Below are 20,708 nucleotides of genomic sequence, written 5' to 3' on the forward strand. Positions count from 1 at the left end.
TCCGTCAAATTTATTTTCTCCTTTAATATTATTTCTTCCATCTTGTTGCGGCGGATGAATTTGTGGAAGAAATCCGTTTGTTAAAAATTGGATATTAATTGTATACTTTTATAATGAGTCACGGTCGAGTGCATAATGGAATATAAATATTCGATCTTGCCCGCTTAACCTACTTTTACTTTTTCACCATCCTTGAGGCTGGAAGGGATGCGGGTAGGGTTTAAGGATCAGTAGACATCTTCCAAAGCTGACATGAAATCGAATAGGGTGAAAATGGTAGTCGCGCGTTGATAGTCGTAGCGAGAAGGGACTGATCTGCCATCCCTCGCTAATGAGATTCTAAAAATGCCTTCGTCGATAAACGCTGCCCTCCACGACCTCGTAAAACGTTCCCCCTTTGAATTTTTCGTTTAACCTGTTGCTGTGAACACTAGCCGTGTAAATAAATTGTACTGGCGTGTACCAGTGATCGTCGTAAAATCGTGTAGTTACGTATTTACGCGACATTCGCATGGATTAGCAATATATTAACAAGCGACGCCTGTAATTAACGAATGGTAGCCAGTCCATATTTTAGGTTTCGACGTTGGTTAACCGAAAATACGTTAAATGAAACTTTTAGAAAGACTCGTTTTTGTGGAAATTCGCATTGGTCGAAGAACTTCTAAGGAATAGATTTCCCGATCGAAGCTCTCGCTCGCGTTATTTTTATCGTCTGGTTATGGCACTGGTATTGTAATTCAATTTGCCGATAAATCAGAAACTTAAAAAGACAAGCAAAATGCGCCACGGAAATCAACGGGGGATGCAGTAAACGAGGACGAAATTACGTCAGCGGCACACAGGGTAAATAAAATGGTGCGGTACGGAGAAAGTTATCGTGCAGGCTGCACGCAGGAAACCGCATTGCAGTCCTGCGAGGCTCTGCATCCTTCCAGCAGCAGGAAACTCAATTTACGAGCCACTGAGTGGCTACATCGGTACGCCATCTTAGAGCTCACAGCTTTTCGAGCTAACGGGAAACGACGTTAAGGGCACGGAAATTAGATTGAACAGACAATGTAGCAGATCGCAGGAGAGCGAGGATCGATCAGCAATTGTCTACTCGAAAATCGATACGTCGGCGCCTTCGTCGTTGCGCTCCGCACGCGCCAAAGCCGAAGAAACGTGGCTCAAGGGTGACATGCACAAACGACAGCGACGGTTATCGATATGGAACTTGATACTGCACAAGCTCATGGAAATATTCGAATACTTGTACATGGTACAAGATGCTTTCTGAATATAGTAAATCAAGGCACAGATATTTTCGTTATGATCGGTGTACAGCCCGCATCGACGTCATCCGGACGACAACCAAGGCTTGCATCAAAATTGGATGATTTACATTTTTTGAAATTCTTACGAAAGGTAACTCCGTTATAAGGGTACCTGTATAAGCTTCTTGTGATTTCGTGTCCATTGAGATCAGCTGAGAACTCGATACATATCTACGTATATGCAATTTATGTGGAACGTTAATGGTACGACAGAAGGGCAGAGAAAATGTCTATATATTGTGCTCGTAATTTAGTTTAATAGGATGAAATTGAAATACGAAATTGAGTCATCTAAGGGCTTGAACTGGAATATTTTCGACGCTATTAATTATGTCGAAAAATGTGTCGGGCAAAAGTTGAATGGCTTTAAGGGCGACGTGTTCTGATGTTATTAGCTTTTTTGTAAATGGTTGCGCAAGGGGCATGTGAAGGTCAATTTTGTTTTTTTTTTTTTTTGTGGAATCATATATTTTTTAGTACATTAGTCGATGCAACTAAAGATTCTCTACATGGAATCGTTAACCTTTTTACGTCGAAAAGCGATTAGTGTGATAGATACATTAACTTTTATTTTGTAAAACTTATGGTACGAAAGACGCAAGACACTACCTTTGTATTTGTTTCCTTCGTCTTTCGTACAGTTTTACAAAATAAAAGTTGAATAAAATACACTGATAATTATCTTTGGAATTATCGGTGCAGGTGAAAGTTTTGCTCGTTTGTCGGTCAATTTTTTGTGTTTCTTAACGTCATCATCATTACTCTGTCATGGGACCAGAAATGGATCTCGAATCCCATGGAAACACGATATTTCTACCGTTGTCTGTACTTTGATCCTGTAACTCGAAATGGCAAACCAAAACAAGCCTCGACCGTCACGGCGAACAACTCGTGTGCTCATTGCCTCGCCGATTCGAGACAAGTGCGAATCGTGTTAATTTAATTATAAGAAGAGATACCAAAGGTCGCTATTTTCTCCCATTTCTAAAGAAATGTTACGTTTGAATAGCGTTATTGTTCTTTAAATAACAAGTTAAGCCTTCGAAAACGATAGAAAATCGCAATATTTTATTCTTATAAATTTCTATATTTATTCCAGTACTTACAAGTTCTTCTCTACAGAATACTAGAAGTATCCTGTATTTAAAAAACAATTAGTCCAATCGAGGATATAAATTTTTGTTAGTAAAGAAACTTTAATTAAGAAGGAACGAAGAATAAACCGAGGAATAATTAAAAAAAAATTACGCCCAGAATGGTGGAATTTAAATAGTAAAAGATACAGGCGCCAAAAACGGAAAAGCTCGTTTCTTAATCATAATAAGAAACCTTACATAATTAACCCTCTTCAACTCTTCAATCATCAGGCCACGATAAAAATCAATCATCGACAAAACACATATGGCAAAAAGTTTTACGTAAGCAGAGAAGAAAATAAATTAATTTCCTCGTTAAGAGAGGAATAATAAAAAGCATTGATCTCATTATTTGGCCACGAGTTTAATCAGGAACAATTTGGCGAACACGTATACGGCTGCACTCGGTGGAACTCGCGTCCTGTTTTTCCGAGGGACTCTAAATTCTACTTACGATATCTCGGTGCACACTCTTCCTGTACGAGCTGCATTATTCATGATCGCAAACGCTGCCATTTGGACCGTTTTCAACGCAGAATACCGACCATGCTTCACCCATGATGCTCCTACAACTCTATTTACATATTTCCGTATCACTGGGGCGGATCATAAGTTTCACGTATCACAGCATCACCGTGCTCCAATTTTCTCTTCCAGAGCTCGCGATGGATGGTCGAAACGTGAATAACTAAATCGAATAATTGTATCGAACTCATTCAACGGCCGCGAGTCGCTGGGAAATCTGCGATCTACGGCCCCTTATGAATCATTCTTAACGCAAAATCGTGAATCTAGCACTAGCTGCGTCGTCGGGAAGTCTCGTTCTACTTTATTAATGCGATCGCATTTATAAAGCCAGCGGATGTTACTGGGAAGTTTAAGAGAAGCGACCTTATTACGAAATTTGTATATTCCATTTTTCTTTTCGACGATGGAATGTTTATTTAATAATCGATTATTTAATTCGCTAGTGTTATTTATAAATTATAGAAGTATTCATCGGCTGATGCGTATTTTAAGATGGAACATCGACGTTTTAGAAATTAAATCAGATATTAGTTAATGGTGGAAGCCTGTGCTAATGATGGCACAGCTGAACATTGATCGCTAGCGTAGAAATATAGCAGATCTACTGAGTGGGTGTTGTCGCGTGGTCGTTTCAAGTAGCTCATTATTAATTAATGGTTCTACAAGTTCAGTCGTTAGATACTATATTTTGGTGGATAAAATGTAGAGAGTAACCTGGTAAAAATATTTATTAATACAAAAACATCTATTTTTAAAGTTAACATATAGCAAAGTTTTACGCGCGTTATCGATAAATAGCTACGATAATAAAATGAAGGAACGATTTTATTTTAGAGATTACGATACATATTTTCATTAAAAAGTCATCGAGCGTAAAGAAGTAATAATCATTGACAAAAATGACCGAAGATCAATAGGATCTTCTTAACACGCCAAATTTAATGTCCGGAAGTCACAGCCAGAGTGTATCCATTTTGTTTAAAAAAGAATAACATTTTGTGTTTCCCGTGTCATATCTTTCATTCTTTCTAATGGTAGATTTTTCCTCGTTCTAAATCACCCAGTTTTCAACGTAATATCGAATAGAAATGATATCAAATCCATATCTTGTCGATATTGTAACATAACTTCTTTTTTGCAGCTTTGATTTTCTCTCACTTGAACTGTGGAAAGCGTGACTTAATACGTTCAATGATACATACGTAATACATACGTAATACATACAAGTAAGATTTAATACACACTGACTCTGGCTAAGGTCCAGATACGCGCGTAATTTCCATTTTCAAATTTCCGGGAGACGTCTCGCAGACAGCGCGAGTACCAACTCGCGCGAGTCATCGACTCGCGAAAAAAATCCATACCGGAGCGGTGTCGGCCCGTCTGAGCCGAAAGCGATGGTCGGGTGTCCGGCTCGAAAATGCTCTTCCTCTCGGTCTGTCCGTGCGGGGTAGAAGCACACACAGCCACAGAGAGGAAAAAAGTAATCGCGTCTAGCAGGATCAATGCTCGTGCAGTCGGCGACCAGTTCGAATTTCCAACCCCGCGCCTCTCGGATCGAAAAGGCAGCGAGCGAGTAGTCCACCCCTGCTTCCCCGCGTTGGCGCACGGGGTGGCCCGGTGTGTCGTGGCCAGGTAAGGGGCAGCTGTCCACCAGGTGCCACTCTCCCCACCAAACGTAGACGCTGTCGACGTTAGCACGGTGGGGATAACGCGGCTGCGATTGGTCGGTGGCTCGCGCGCGGCTCGGCGATACTCTGGCGCTCGGTCGACGAGCAGTCAGTCGTCCCTGGCCGCTCGAGGGGCACGCAAGTGTTTGATAATTCGCGTTTTGCTTGCGTTTCTCGTCTTCGTGTCACGCGGTTGTCGAATCCTTCAACCTTTGACACGAAAACATTCGCCTCTCTCTCTCTTTCTTCTTTCTCGTCGCGTCACGCGTATATTTACATACATATATGTACATACATGTACTCAGTGCGTGTCGAGAGAAATTCAAGTCTCTTATCGTTCTTCTAATATTCGTATATACCGATCTCTACGTATATTCATCTTCCTTATACGTATATACTGTTTACACGGTCATACTGTTCTATTAGTTGGACAGAGTCCGCGACCATAATCACAGTGTGCTCTATGTGCGATCAGTGAGAATCAGCCGGTGTTCGTTCGGCCCCCGCGCGATTCCATCCACCTTGATCTCGTCATCGTCGTCGTCATCGTCGTCGTCATCGTCTTCGTCGTCTCTATCGGCGCTCCCTACCCCCGGGATCTCACGGTTGCTCTCGTCACCTCGAGAGCACCACGGCTACATTTATGGGGGCGTCGTGCGCGGTCAAGGGCAGCAAGAGCCACCCCTGTCACTGCTGCAGCCACCTCGCCAGTCCCGGCGCGAGCGTGCAACAGCAGCAGCATCACCACCACCGCCATCACCACCATCATCACGAGACGCACCACGCGCACCACCAGCACCATCATCACCACCACCCCGCCGGGAAGCAACCCTCCGCCGAGCTGCAGCCGCAGAACAACAACGGGGACTGCAACATACTGGCACCGCTGCGCAGCAAGATGAAGGTGTTGAAGAAACTGAAACGCAAAATGGGCCTAGGTGAGCCACACCCTCACTTTTCCTTTATTCCACACGTTATTTATTTATTTATTTTCTATTTCTATCTTTTCCTTCGGCAAAAGTTTTCGTCGTCGTCTGTTGCTTCGGTGGCGTTTGCTCGTTCGGAGCATTCGGCGATAACGAGCGAACACTCTTCGCGATTGTGCGGTTGCTAGGCGCTATATATACGTGACACCACGTCGAGTTGCGGGGTGTTTGAAATTTCGACGATTTCGAGTCCGATGTCTATCGCATCTTCGTCGAACGAAATATTGCGAGAGATTATCGAGATCGTGGATTTTTTAGGGGGTTTGATAGGTCGATGAATTTTTGGAGGATCCTTTTCAGATTTTGTTTTTAAGTTCAATGTAGTTCGAAAACCTGAATGTAAGCTTTTCTGTTACGTTATCTATGATGTGTTGCAATTGGTAGACCGTATGACGAGATTATTAATTATGAAATCTAAAGAATATCTATATGTGGTATATCAGCGAGTAGTAACAAAAGGTCAATAAACCTGGTTGCTGCAACTTGTTCATAAATTTTCTCTCGCACTTTGAATTTTCGCAGCTGGCTTCTTTGCATCAGTGAATTCCTCGAAAACTTTTCCAAGGAATTATAGTTATACAATTCTTTAACGTAATATCATATAGAACACAGAATATCTATTTTTCTGTTTGAAGAAAGGACAGCTTTGTGCTTCTGTTGCCTTCTGTCTATCTCTTGGTTTCGGAACACATGCAAATTTCTCATTGTCCATGGATGTTCCAAATTTTGGGAAACTTTTCTAAAGAAACTGACAACTTTGCATTAGAATAACAGAGCAACCTTAGAAGACCATAGCGCAGTAAAATTTAATTTCCTTAAACATTTCTCTTTTCAACTACCTCCCCAGCTTCCAACTTTTCCAAAAATTTTCACGTTCTAGTCGAATCGTGAACACTTTTCAGTCCCCGACTTCTATAACGTACAACTTAGTAAACATATAATTGTAAAACGTGTTACTTTATGTACATCTCCCAATAATTTTATATTTACGCAACTTTTACTCGCTGTTTCTTCGTGTGCGCCTCGGCCTTGTTTCGACATGCTCGATAATCATTCGCGAATTCTGCAAACTTGCCCTCTTTGCTTACTCTGCTTACCTACATCTCGTCAACTCTTCGAAATGTACAGAAAATCGCTTTGGTGGCTCCCTCGAAGATAGCCGTGTTGACCCATTACACGGTGAAAATATGCTCACTCGAGACCCATACATCACCCTGCCTGTAAGCAACGTTGACATAACTCGCACACCCGTATTCGTCTCGTGAAATTAAGCTGCTGGTAATTTCCTTATGGAACCGGTCCCGGCTCGTTCGCCTGGACAAGGGGTGGCCAGCGCTTTTGTCACACGGAACAGGAGCACATTGACGTTGTAACAGTACCTACGTCGTGGCTCTCACGCGTCTAAAGTAGCGTACATACAAAGCTGTGCTGCAGTCGCTGGAAATACCGTACACCGATCGTCTATTGACATCGAGTTGTTTCTCGCTGACTAACAAGCAAAGATCTTGAGGTGTGATTTTTCGAGAAATTGTTGCACGATGGCGAAGCTTGAGATATCGAAGCTAACAAACTATTGCAGTGTAGCATATGGAGCACGTTAGAAAATTAATTCCGTTAATTCCCATAGATTCGCAAATTAATTGGTATTTTTTCAATACACGCGATAAGGGAAAATGTGTAAAATATCGATAGCATATAGCTATTCGTTGTAACAGCGAATGCAATTTTTAGCTGTTTTCGTAGCAATACGAATTTGCATAAATAGCCGCGGTTTAACGATTGCTGTGAACATTGACACATTTTACTACCTCGTTATATCGTGGATTATCGTAGGATGGCAATAGTAGATACTGTTCTATGACGAGGTTAATGGTTATATTGAAACTACCAAATTCATCGAAACGAGTTTTCTCGATCTTTTATCTTGGTAGATGTTTTAACGATGTTTTAGTATTCATTCTTATTGAAATAGAAATAATTACGATGTATCTACTAATTCTTATTATACGTCACCCTTTATCTTGCTTTTTTTCCTTCTCGATTCCACAGAAGCTTCGAGGTAGAATATCTTTGGGATTTTTTATTAATCATCGGCAAATATGAATCTATGCTTGTCTACGTCTACGTTATGTCTTTTTAGGTGATTCATCGTACACTTGGGAATATCTGCTTCCTTAATTCGTGAAATTTCGTTTTATAATACGATACTTAGAATCGGATAAAAACTGACTTTAAGTGAATGTTCGAATAAACTTTCCTGGTAAGGAATTTCGATAGAGAATGATTTATAGAGGTATTTTAGAAATAACTTTATTGAAGAAACATCTTAATAAAATAACCGTGACCTGGTTCCGAGTGTATCGCAAGTTCAGTTAGTCGGAGCATCTCGAAGGAAACACGATCTCCAGATAAAATGTAACTTTCCGTTTGACACAGATTAAAACCACTTTCGCGAAGTCCTTTGTCGACGCTCTTGTCATATTTCAAATAAATTTTCCACCATATTTCGCGACCTTTGGTCTCTGTTCTATTCTTTTCAATTTCTTTAACAAATTAAAATTAATTAAGAAAGTAAACCTAGCGTGCGGTAGCTTTTAGTTTTAATATTTCTCAGAATTGTGGCATTTATCAGTTCTAATGTTCTGCGTGGAAAATTAATTGAAAATTATTCTATAAATGGTAAATGGCAATTTCAATCACGCCAAGAATCTAATGTAAAAATTGAAATAGTTTTCACCTGGATATAGTACAAAAATAGAATATTTAATTAAGTATCATAGGTGATCCAAATAAAATGCTAAAGCAATGCTTAATAAGCGTACTCTATCTCTCAGGACAAATGAATAATTTAACTCGGCCCTTGATGATGATGCCTCGGAAGGTCGTTAGAAGGCTGCAGGGCTCCGAGGAACCTTTCCTACAGGATCGTTAGCGCTCCCGCTGCTTCCTTTATTTTTAATCGCTGTTTTCCCACGTAGCGTCGAAGTGAAAGGTTCCTCGAGATAAAATAAAAACGCCTGTGACGCAGCGGCGTGCCGCCAACTACGCGTTTACTTACTATTAGATTAGCCCTGTCACGATTCTTCAGTCATTTTCATTTACTTGTACACACTTGTGACTGTACGATTTCTACGATTGTGTTTGACAATATTCTAAACTTTACAAAATTTATCCGGTGCTCGATCTGTTTCGTTACATCATTTTATCGAGCCCAGTAAATAAATAAGATGATCGTATTAAATAAATCAAACGACTCTAGAAACCTGGAACGATAAAAGATTTAAATCTCGATATACAGGAAAAGTATTTGTACGTCGTTATACTTGTAACAGCGTTTAGATATTAATCAATCAAGTTCAAGTAGATTAAGTTTCATATCAGTCGATTGTACGTTCGTACGACTAGAAAAATTTAACACTAAAAGTTTGATAGTTTAAAAACGAAACGTGGAACCTGACAAGAGAACGCTTTCATTGGAAAATAATAGCGTGTACATATAATATTTGTAGCCACTGTACATAACCTAATTTCACTATATGCAGATGGTTAATAAATCGTGACCAAGTTCGATATCCTCGGCCACAGTTTCATCCGATATCCTTTAACCGCGAGACTGTAATGGAAAATCGAAGTCGGTCATCCGATGCAAGCTTTATAACAGGAATACGAGTCTTCTATTCTCATCCTTCCACTTTCCCTTTCCTAATTTCGAGTTCAGCTCAGGGACACGTCGTGATCGCGCATTCAATGATATCGAAAGGGGAAGAACACCGGGATATCGTCACCAAGGAGCATTGAATAGAGCGAATCGAATATTCTTAGCAACTTGCACGATCCACTTTCGCCTCTCGAGGACGTTAAAGATTGTCGGTTATTCCCGGAAAATCCGATAACCTATATGCTAGCTCGCTGGAAATGTTCTATCCGCTAATGAGACGAAGGATGAATGTTTTATTAATATCATCATCTACCTGGATATCGAATATGTTTCGCTCCTCTTTTTCTTCTTGGAGAAAAAGTCGATGGTCAGGTTTTGGACTTTTTGTCGACAACAGGTAACATTCGTTTTCTTCCGTTTGGAAGTCGTTTTATATTTTATCAATAATCACGTGAACGAAAATGTTACGTATTATTAATTCTCCAAGGGGATTCGAATTTATGGATACATTTTTTTCTTCCGGTCAGATTAGATGCAATTCGATGTGACTGTATTATAAACATTGTACTACCTCTGCATTCGTTTCTTCAATGCATATTTAATTACATACATTTCTTTTCAAAAAATTCATCAGGACGATAATTGTGCACGCACACACTCAAAATTCTCAGGATATGTTTCGTCTTCAATAAACTCAACATCTTCTATGTAGATTATGAACTTTGAATTGTACGTATTTTTAGAAAAATTGCTAATATTCTCGTCGGGTTAAATGGTCTTTTAACCTTCTCCACTTTTGAAGAAAGTATAAGAAGAAAATATAATTCGTGTTAATAATTTTTCAAATTTCTCCAGGGAGTTCTTCTTCGAAAATACGAAATAACCGCCGTAAAGTCGCCAACCAAAATTCTATAGTAGATAACAAACTGCTTGGAAATCTGCTGCTTCTCTGTACGAAGCGCACCCCAGGGACAGAAGTTCCTCAACAACCCCAATATTAATATTCCATTACGGTGGTTCTCCTTCCGTTGGAGCAGAAGCAGGACTGCTGCGACACAATGGAAGTAGGTCGTTGAAAGAGAAGTCCTCCGGCTGAAGTCGTCATTTCCTCCGTTATTTTCGCGCACAAACCCCCCGTTCATCCCCTCGTTTCCGTCGTTTTCCAGCGAACAACGGCCTGATACCGCGCTTATCCGCGACTCTGTCAACGGGGGTGGATTTGTATCGTTGCGGCTACCGTTCGTCGTTGACCGACTTTTTGCTCAATGGGTGATTTGCCAGTTCTGATGAGAGACAAAACCAAAGGGATTCGGGCTTCGAGCCCTCGTTTTACCCCTTTTTCCTCGCTTCAACGTTTAATTCGGATCCCGTTCGAAATAATACTCGTTTCGATCGATATCGTTTGGTATTTTCTACGTGTTGTTTAAAAACGAGCCTTTCCAAGATGGACTGATAAATTCTAGGCATACTTTTTATAAAATTCTTAATTTCGTTACGTACGTCGATCGATATCCAATTCCCCAGAAACAAATCACTTAACGGATCTAGTATTAGGTTCTAGTATTTGCATAAAATGACATGTACATTTGTTTCTATATTTCTGTCTCAAAAATGAAGCACCTGGTATGTTGAATCATGAATAATCTCTTTAAAATTTTCGACATATTCCCACTCTTCTTTCTTGTGAATATCTATGTTGTGTGTTTTCAACATAACTCACAGATATACGATATAATACATACATATACAATAAGACAAATATAATAAATTGTCGAGAATGTAGCCTCCTATTTTCCAACTTTTCTTCCAACCGTAACATCTCAATTACACGACTCTGCGAACTCACAGATTACTGTAACACCGCATCCAACTTTCCCCTCTTCTAAATATCACAATTACAAAACTCTCCACCCTAATAAACCTCCAAACCGTCAAACCTTCTCTTTGCAACCCCTTCGCGATTAAACAGTCCTTCGACAAACGTCCACGAGCCAAGGGAGAAGCCTCAAAGAATCGTCTGGCTGCGAGAACCAAAGGGAGCATCCTCCAGGCGTGGTCGTCATCCCGGTTATTTTCTAGTCTCGTTGCAGAAGTTCGTCACACGGTGGCTCCGTCATGGAACCGTATCGTCGACGTTCCTCGTTGACCGACTTTTCCTCAATGGATGATTCGCCAGCCAAGAACGACGGAGACAAACGAAACGAACTCCTCCAAAAAGAACGGAGAAGCAAGAAGGACGCGCGTTCGTTCTGCCCCCTCTTCTTTCTTTTCTTTCTTTTTTTTTTTTCGCTCGTCACCCTTCAACGTTTCCCGGTGCACCCCGTTCTCATCAGATATCTGTTGTTCCCGGCCGCGCGACGAGCCTCTTTCTAAGAACGTTCGCCATTGTCGGCGACAGCTTTCGCCAAGTGGAAACTCTCCTCCACCACCCACTAGCTGCCTCTCTTTCTTCTTCTTTCTTCTCTGTTTTTTTTTTTTTTTTCGCCTCTCGGCCGACTTTTGTCTTCCATCAGCCAGCCAGACGTCGCTCCCCCGCGAGCCACCGAATCTTTCACGAATTTCAGATGCGACAATGCACGCTGCAAGGACAAAAAGGCCCTGTCGGAGTCTGGGTCGCGGCCGTCTGAATAATCGCAGATTATTCGAGAAATCTCGCCAACCTCGTCCTCACTGCTCGCGAACTTGCGCGCATCCGGTTCTTCTTCCTCTTCCTCGCTTTCCCTCTCTCTCCTTTTGTTTTTCTTTGCGAGTTCTCTGGGTCGCGGAATTGCGCGCAGGCTGCTAGACGGCTCGCAAGTTGTTTGGGTTTCCGCTGCGATTCACGGAGAAATTAAGATTCGGCCTTTTAGGTTGGTGTGTTAACGGGGTAGATAGGATTCTAGAAAGGTGTGGTTTTTTCGGATTACGGACAAGTCGCTGGTGTTTAAAATTGGAATTTTAGAAATTTCTCCACCCTGATGAGGTGTCTTGATCCCTTTTTTCTTTCGAACGTTAATTGGGGTAGGATTCTAGGAAAGGGTAGTTTTTAGGATCGAAGAAAAGTGGATAATGTTTAGAATTGTTCGAGTTTCGGTTATAATTGTAGCGGGAATTAAGATTAAGTATTTTTAATTTGTTAATGGAATAAGTAGGATTCTAAGAAGGAGTGGTTTTTCGAATTATACAGAAGCTTGTGTTTAGGATTGGTTTTAGGAATTTCGTAACACTTGTAGAGTGATTTCGTGGCATTTTTTTCTTCGAATGTTAAATGGATTTGTAGAAAGTGTAGTACCTATTTGAGATACCGAATTGTGAAACTAGATTTCTGATTTACTGCTTAAGGAATGGGAAATGTTACGACGATGCGTTATGGTTCTGTTGTACAATGCCCCCTTTCTTCTACGTCGATGCTCATTCACAACAGTCCATTGTAATCAATCGATCGAAATCTAGAGCTGTTTCCTCGACGATCCTTCGACCTCCGAATCAGTGTTTTTTAACTCCTTGCACCGAGACATTTTTCTATACGATAAAAGATTTCGATCCACTTATATTTATAACCATCGCAAAACAGACGTTTATTTTCCATTCAGAATATTCATTTTTATCATACATAAAATAATAAAAAAGGATTGAACAATAGAACAACTAAATTATCATCGATTCTCAATCTTTTTGCAAATGTCATAGAAAAGATTCTCTTTCTCCTCGAATTATTTGTCCTTCGTTATTCATCTCTGTTAAATAACAAAAAAGAATCTTCGTTTTGCCTAACAATTAAATAACGAAATAAGAATACCAATTTCCTATTTTTTTTTTTTTTTTTGAAAATATAATAAAGGAAGTTTACGTCATGGAGTTTACATCATTGAAACGAGCTTAGTTTTGAGGGGCGTTGAAAGAGAGAAAACTCGGCGCGAGAAATCTTCAAATTTAATGATCTTCGGGTTTACGACCGGGGCTGAAAGACCCAACTGTTCTATTTTTCATCTTTTTCGCTCTTTCCCGTGCTTAGCCTTCCGCTTTTACGTGTCGAATTTTCTTTAATGGAAGAGATTCAAGAGACCAACGCTACGTGCGCACCTTTTTGCGCGACACTTTGTGGGAGGTCTTTGAACCGTATTCCTTTAAACATTTTCTATCGGACAGACAATACACGTGCAGCCCATAAAACATTGCTCTCCCTCGTGTTTTTATTTTCCTCCCTTTCTCTCTGTCTCTCTTTCTCTTGTTCGTATAAAAAATCTGTTTTGTTTTCTGCTTCATCACCGAACAAACTCAGGTTTTTTGCTTCCACTTCTCTTGGGAAGATTCTACACCTTCACTTCGAAGAACGAAACTTGCTCTTTTATTTACGCTGCCTGAAGCTGTAGAAGTTGGCATCAGGTTCTGAATTTTTATAGTTCATGTACTTCGCGTATAGCGACAACTTGGTGCTATATATTTAACTTAGTTACTATCCTGGTGTTAAATTAATTCCAATTTTCAGTTACCTAGTTTAAGGAACTTGCCCTTAGGTTATAATTAAAAAAAAAAGAGAAACATTTGCTCGACGATTCGTAGAAAGAAAAGCCCAAGTCTCGTTGCAACTTCGATTTAAAAAGTATATCTTTATACGAGATTTAATTTACGAGAATTTCAATTATATTGAAAATACGTATGACATAATTGAATTATCTAATATTAGAAACTCTTTAATATTACAAAAGAGATTTATAATTTGCTTGAAACTTTGACTATCAAAAGAACCTTGTATCATATAAAAGCAACTCAAACAAATATGTTTCCTCAAAATTAACAATTAGATGCTCCTTAAAACTTAATCTCAAAAAGATATTTCTTTCATCTCAACTAGAACCATAAATTTCACCAAAAAAAGAAAAAAAAGAAAAAGAAAAATATATATCTCAACAGAATTCGTAGAAAAAAGTCCACGTCCATCCAGACATTTCCATTTACAAAAAGTCTGCCTTTCATCCTGCGCCAATAAATCTGAAAATGGAAGAAGAATTTAGCCAGCGAAAATTCCAAAAAATAATTCAACGAGGCAGAACCCTACGTCTGGCTCGGTGACTTTAATGGCTGCACAGGCGGCGTCTTCGTTCGAAAAGCAAGAAGCGCGATCGTCTGACAGAATTCGCATACGGCTCGATCATTCTTCTAGGGTAGCAGCTGTGCTCGGTCAACCCTCGTGCGTTTATATCTCTCGCCACCCTTCCTCGTTTCTTCTAGCCCCTGCTGTTGCTCGATAGAAAAGGAGAAGAAGCTTCTCGCAGAGAAACGAGCGTACAGCCATTCGAACAGCTGACGAGCCTTTAAAACTTTCGGCGCTGGCTTTTTACCTGAGCTCACGTTGCATCGAAATGGCGAGGCTTCCTCTCTCGGATCTCGAATCGCAAGGCACGGTCATTATTCGGACAATAAACTCGTGGAACGAGCTTACTTTCGATCTGCCAGCTTCGATTCTGCCTGAATAGAGGAATCGTGTAGATTCAAAGAGAAATGCCAAATCGACCGGCGAAGGAAGAAGGGAAATTTTTGTTCGCTGGGAAAAAATGAAGAAAAATGAAGCAGATTTGAGAAAGCGGAAAGCGAATCAGATTTGTTCAAGTTAGACTGATACGCAGCACAGGGATGCGATTGTTTTGTGAAAAATTGTGCTTTCAAGCGAAAGTTGCGCGATTGTGAGTTAATCTTTGATTTTTGTTATTTGGTTTGTTATATACTTTGTTATTAACTATTTTTCGTGATACGTGTATATTATGTTTATTGTGAATTATGTAATTTTAAGAGTTTGTTACAGTTTATGTTTTGACTTCTTTATGACTTTAAAATTTGTTACTGTTATAATGTATATAATTTATTATTGTTATATCTTTATTGTAGTTTATGTCTCTGTTAAAATTTTCTCGGAGTCGTCAGTTATTTTAAACAAAATAGTCTTAAAACAAGAAAAAAGACAATTACAGCCAATACTGTCTATTTTCCAAGCTTCGTTCTATTCAAGCATGATTCTCCTTCACTATCTATAAAACTTTATCTCACGTAGTATCCTACAAGACATCTAAATCGTAGCTTTTTGTAAATCATTACAGTTTTTCCTTCCTTAGTTCGTTATTATACCTGACGTTCCAAAAAAGCAACATCACGAAGGCCATTCCCGCGAACGTAACAAACTTCAACCACCACTCTTCTCAGACAATGACCAGCAAGATCGTTCTCTGTGAACCTTTTAGACGTGCCACGAAACGATGACAGCCTCTTCTTAAACCGCAATCTTGATCCCCTAATGCCTTGTCCAAGCATTACTTCCAAATAAAACTAATTATTATTCATAAATATCAATTCTCACTTTGAGATCAAGTTAGGAAAGGCGGAAAGTTATATTCGATTATTTTTTAAACGTGAAAATATGGATAGCCAAGAATTCCCTCATTTTAATACGTAGGAACACAAAATGTATCGCATCAATCGCAATCGATGAAGATTACAAAAATGGAAAATTTCAAAGTGTACAGATTGTACATAGATCATGAAGTATGTAAAGTTTAAGGGTCACTTTCAGATTACAGAAAGCTGGAAATTTGGAAAACAGAAACGTTTCCATGGTACAAACTTAACACACAGAATGTTTTCAGAGTTCAAGGTTCACAAAATCGCACAAATCACAAAAACATTTCCAAGCTATAGTACTTGGTCAACACACAGTACAAGGAGGTTTTCAAAGTCCGCGTACAGGTCACAAATTACAAAAGGAAAATTTCCAAGATACAAAGTTCGTACACGAATCACAAATGATAAAAGAGGAAACTTCCAAGATCCAAACTTCATACATACGTGGATCACAGAGAACACGGAGCTTACAAAATACAAACTTCTTTCACGAATCACGGATTAATAATAATGAAATTCCCCCAAAATGATTATATTTCACAATAAAAATAAAATTTCCAAAAAATGATCATTTCCAAAATAGAAAGTTCACGTATGAATCCCCAAAAAACAGGGATTCCGAGGTGCACAGTTCACACTCGGAGCATAGGTTTCTGATCAGAACCTCTCTCTCTCTCTTTTTCTCTCTCTCCCTCGAGTTCCCGGGATACGCATCGGGTTATTCCGCGTCCGTTCCTCCGTTGCCTGACTCGTTCGCGGTTTTTCTGGTTCTTTTTGCCTCGGTGAATCACTCGGCCCTCCCGCGGCAGAGATTCTCAGTTGGCGATCTCAGCTCCGCGGCGAAACGCAGGTGGAAAGAGAGTCGCGGGTATGGCGGCGCACACCAGGATAACGACACGTGTCTCGAACAGTCCTCGGCCGCTTCCTAGACGGAGAAAAAGGCCGTCGACAACCACCGTGACTCATGTGCCGTTTAAGGTCGAACCGGTGAGCTGTCGAATGGATTCGTGACGAAATTCCTTCGGACAACGAACGATCGTTGCGTAAGTCGAGTGCCCAGAGAATCGATCCAATCGAATAATAACCTGCCATCGATCTGTTACTCTTGTCGCAGTCTTTGACGTGTTTTGCGTGGATTACGTGGATAGTCTTGCAAAACGGTTTCTCAAAGGAATTTGTATTGACTAATGTGGATTGGTATGTAAGTATTGGGACACCTGTTTATTTGTTACATTTATTCCAAGACTTGAGAATATTTAGTATTTCGTGTTATTAGTAAAAATTCATATTTTTATAAAGGCAAATAAAGGAACAGAACCCAATGTTTCATCTACTAAATTCCGTAACTGGCCGCAAACTTTGCATATTTTGCATACCTTTGTACATTGTGTGTATTATTATATTATTATATTCCTCATGAATATATGAAAATCTGCACTCTAATTGCGAGGCATATACGGTTAATACAAAAAGTATTGGCACATCGTTGTATTTATTATAGTACTTATATACTCATTAAGTTCAAGTATATTAAATTTCTTATGACATATAATATAGTACTTTCGTGTGATTACTTAACCCGATTAAAACTTTAACGCTATGAAAATGAAACGTAAAACCTGAGGAAAAAAAACCACTGCACTGGAAAATAAGGGTGTGCGATAATACTTTTCGTAACCACTGTATGATGCATATCAGGTTCGCAAATAATACACGTAGAATGTGAAAGTAGTAAAGAGCAATTTGTACTAAATATCACTAGGTGTCCTAATACATGCCTATAATATGAAGCTGGTTCTCGTTTGTAGGAGACATCGTTATAACGTAGATTTCAGGAGCTAGATAACAGGAATCGATTTTCTGTTTACTCAATCGACACCTTTGAGGTTTTCACTGTTCGATCCTTGATCGCATAGACGGTTCATCTTCGTCTATATCTTAACATATTTGTTAACTAACTCTTGTTTAACTGGAAAAAAGACTTCAGCCTGTTTTTCCCTATAATCGGTCAATTAATAAATTTTAATAATTATTCCTCGCAATTAACAGAACCCAAGATCCACGATGGAAGCTTCAAAAGTCTCGAACAAACAGGGAATCGACTCGTTCAACCAGGAAACCTACGATATAATCTTTGGAAAGCATTTCTCTGAAATTTAAATGCCAACCAACAAACGTATGAAAACGTGAAATTCTGAAAGAAGTTCACTTCCACGATTATTCACAAGTTGATCACTCTCCATAGTCGTCTGGTCGTGGAAGATCTTCGCTCACGTGGCAAAGAGGAGCCAGCTTCCTCGAGCGGCCCGATCACTGACCGTCCTCACTGACTGGTCAGGTTAGTTTGTGTGCGTTCACACCCATCCACCCACTTTCCGCTCAACCTGTGACGTCACAGCATCGCAAATGGAACCCGTCTTTGTTCCCACAAGCGTTTCGCAAACCGGTTTACCAATGGTTCCGCGTGCCCTGTCAGCTGGCAGGACCGTTTAATCGGTTGGAACCGTTTCTATTTTAAAGGATCGCCCATTTTAAAGGATCCTCCTCGACTCCTCATCCTTCCAAGAATAGTTCATTCATGTCCGTTAAAGCGTTGCCAAGCGTTCCATCGCGGATTTAGATAAGGATGAGCGAGTAGATTTTACGCACGTAGGCGCGCTGTCCTTACGGCGCTACTCGGCTGCTATCTATTCTGGTTAGACTTAGGCCTTTGGCAAATAGAATCTTGTTTTCGCGTGTTATCTTTGTATTGTCTTTTGGCCTGTTTAGTGGACTCTGATGGTTTACACGAGGATGCGTGTGGATGTGCGAGAGTGCGTGGAAATTGGGCCCAATGATTGGACTGTTTGTTAGAGATTTGGTTTAGGAGAGATATCAGGATATCAGGATATTTTAAGAGAGATGTTGGGAATAATTCATAGAGCTTTGAATAGTTCATGCATACTGTTTTGTGTTTGATAAAATTGAACTTCGCGTAATCGTAATACAAATAGTAAGTTTGAACAATAATTAATGTTACTTGGATACTAAAGAAAATTAGAGAGAGGCCTTCGATATTGGTTAACTAAAATGGTTTCGTTCTTCGATAACAGCATGTTGAATCTCATAGATATATATACAGTGGATTAAAATTCACGATATAAGTGCGATCAGGGGAAATCTTCTGTGGCTGAAGATAAGACGAAACTCGAGAAATGAAATATTACGTTGGAGGCTTCGTTTTTCAAGAAAATTGCATTTGCCTCCTACCCAGTTAGAAACCAGTCGAGTTCCTGTATACTTAATAAGTTTTTGAACTTGAAGTTTTGAAGCCTCCACGTCTGTGATGTCAAGTTTTCAGGTTGAAGTGGTTTGGGAAGTTGGTTATGATCCAGTTTCGAAGATTTCTGTGTCGTATGTCTTTTATCGGTCAGGTATTTGGCAGTTTTTCGAACTTCCTGCAAAGCAGATACGGAGGACGGAAATGAGACTGTATCATAGACCGGAAACTCGCGTCATCGATGTAGTGTACCTGAACGCTATCGTGAAAGAGATTTCCACGAGCAATCTGCTAGCTTTTTCGTTCTTCCTGTTCCCTTTTATCTTGCATTTAGAGAAATATTTTCAATGCTGAACCTTATTCAGTTATTCTTAATATCAAGCGCCAGGAATCCTTTTGTTAATCGAGCCTGTGTTGCTACGATAGATCTACGTACATTTCACACTCTTCTTCTGTATTTAAGAGATTAATTTATTTAAACATGTACATTCAAAAAATTTCTCTATTTAGCTCGTCAGCAGTCAAATTGATCCGAAGAGATGAACTCCATTTCTTACGAAGTTCTTCATTTTACTAGCCGTTTTATTGCAAATCTTAAAAATTATAATATACTTATAAATATAAATTACATTATACTATGTAATAAAATTAAAAGAATACAATATATCTATATGTATCTATAAAATTTAAATGTAACATCTAAGTATAATAATATATTATAATATAATACAGTTAGCACTGAGTATCTTGAAAATCAGACGATTTATGTCCATAAAATTCCCCACAAGAGAGTTGCGTAAGTAATTGTATCTTCCACGGTCAGTGAATATTAAAAATAAAATGAATATTAAAAAAATATCACGTCTGTAATCGTCCCTGAATACATCTATTTATAGAGTTAATCAGCGTGACTTCCGAACGATTCAGTTAACAGCTGAAAATATATGCGATCTTGCGATCCTTCCATCCTCCACTTTCTTGCTGCAGTTCTTCTTACAAACTTCACTTTTCCTATGCTCTAGACCACAACTATATACGTAGGATCGTAAAATTGAAGAAGAAGATATAATAACTGACTCGAAGCGAGAAATAGTATGAGAGGAATTATACGATATCCAAGCAAGGATAGCCGCAGAGTACTTGTACGCGTTTGGAGCTCGCGGAAGCAAGGTGCGTGAACACCCCAGACAGCACGTGCAGGTTCGACGAGGTGCGCGTACCGGAAGTCGCGGCCACTTAATGGATGCGTACGAGCCTAACGTACGCACGTGCTCGACGCTCCTGTGGAAATTCGTCAGTTCACCCAGACGAGACGCATCCACCCTGAAACGCGCTTCGTATGCTTCGTAGTTTCACTTCTTTTTGATGTACACCTTCATCGCGATCTTGATCTATGTTTGGGTTCGCTGATCATTTGGACTGGATTCGAGTTGGTTTGAAAATGTTTCTTCGAGTTGATGAATTCAATGTGCAAGAGCTTTTTCGGAACTGCAGAGTTGCGTAACTCAACTTTTATCACCGTTGCATTATTATCTTTATTGGATTACAAGGCATGGAAAATTATGAATGATTCGCTGCAGATTACTTCGAGATTCAGGCAAATTTTTCGAGTTCGTGGAGTCAGAAGGTGAAATCGTTTGGGACGGCTTGCCGTGTAAACGAATTTTTATCACATCTGGATTATTTATCGGATTCTTGATTGACTAGCCAAGTACGAAAAATCGTGGATCGCTGCAAGTTATTTCGAAGATTCTTTCGATTCTTTCGATTTAGAAGACGG

The 20,708-nt window shown here is 39.7% G+C and overlaps 1 protein-coding gene across 2 annotated transcripts in view; it reads left to right on the plus strand.

Moving 5' to 3' along the window:
• Window positions 1–20,708, plus strand: part of LOC126870209 (protein neuralized) — a 112,353-nt gene that overhangs the window by 49,404 nt on the left and 42,241 nt on the right. The window contains exon 1 of one of the 2 annotated variants that reach the window (XM_050627704.1): window positions 4,750–5,591. The exons of the other annotated variant lie outside the window; for it this stretch is intronic. Within the exon in view, the coding sequence (XP_050483661.1) occupies window positions 5,297–5,591 (295 nt within the window). The 5' untranslated portion in view covers window positions 4,750–5,296. Of the gene's footprint in view, window positions 1–4,749; window positions 5,592–20,708 lie in introns of those variants that run through there. 2 annotated transcript variants of the gene reach the window in all.

Source organism: Bombus huntii, chromosome 10, assembly GCF_024542735.1.
Source record: "Bombus huntii isolate Logan2020A chromosome 10, iyBomHunt1.1, whole genome shotgun sequence".
Taxonomy (NCBI): domain Eukaryota; kingdom Metazoa; phylum Arthropoda; class Insecta; order Hymenoptera; family Apidae; genus Bombus; species Bombus huntii.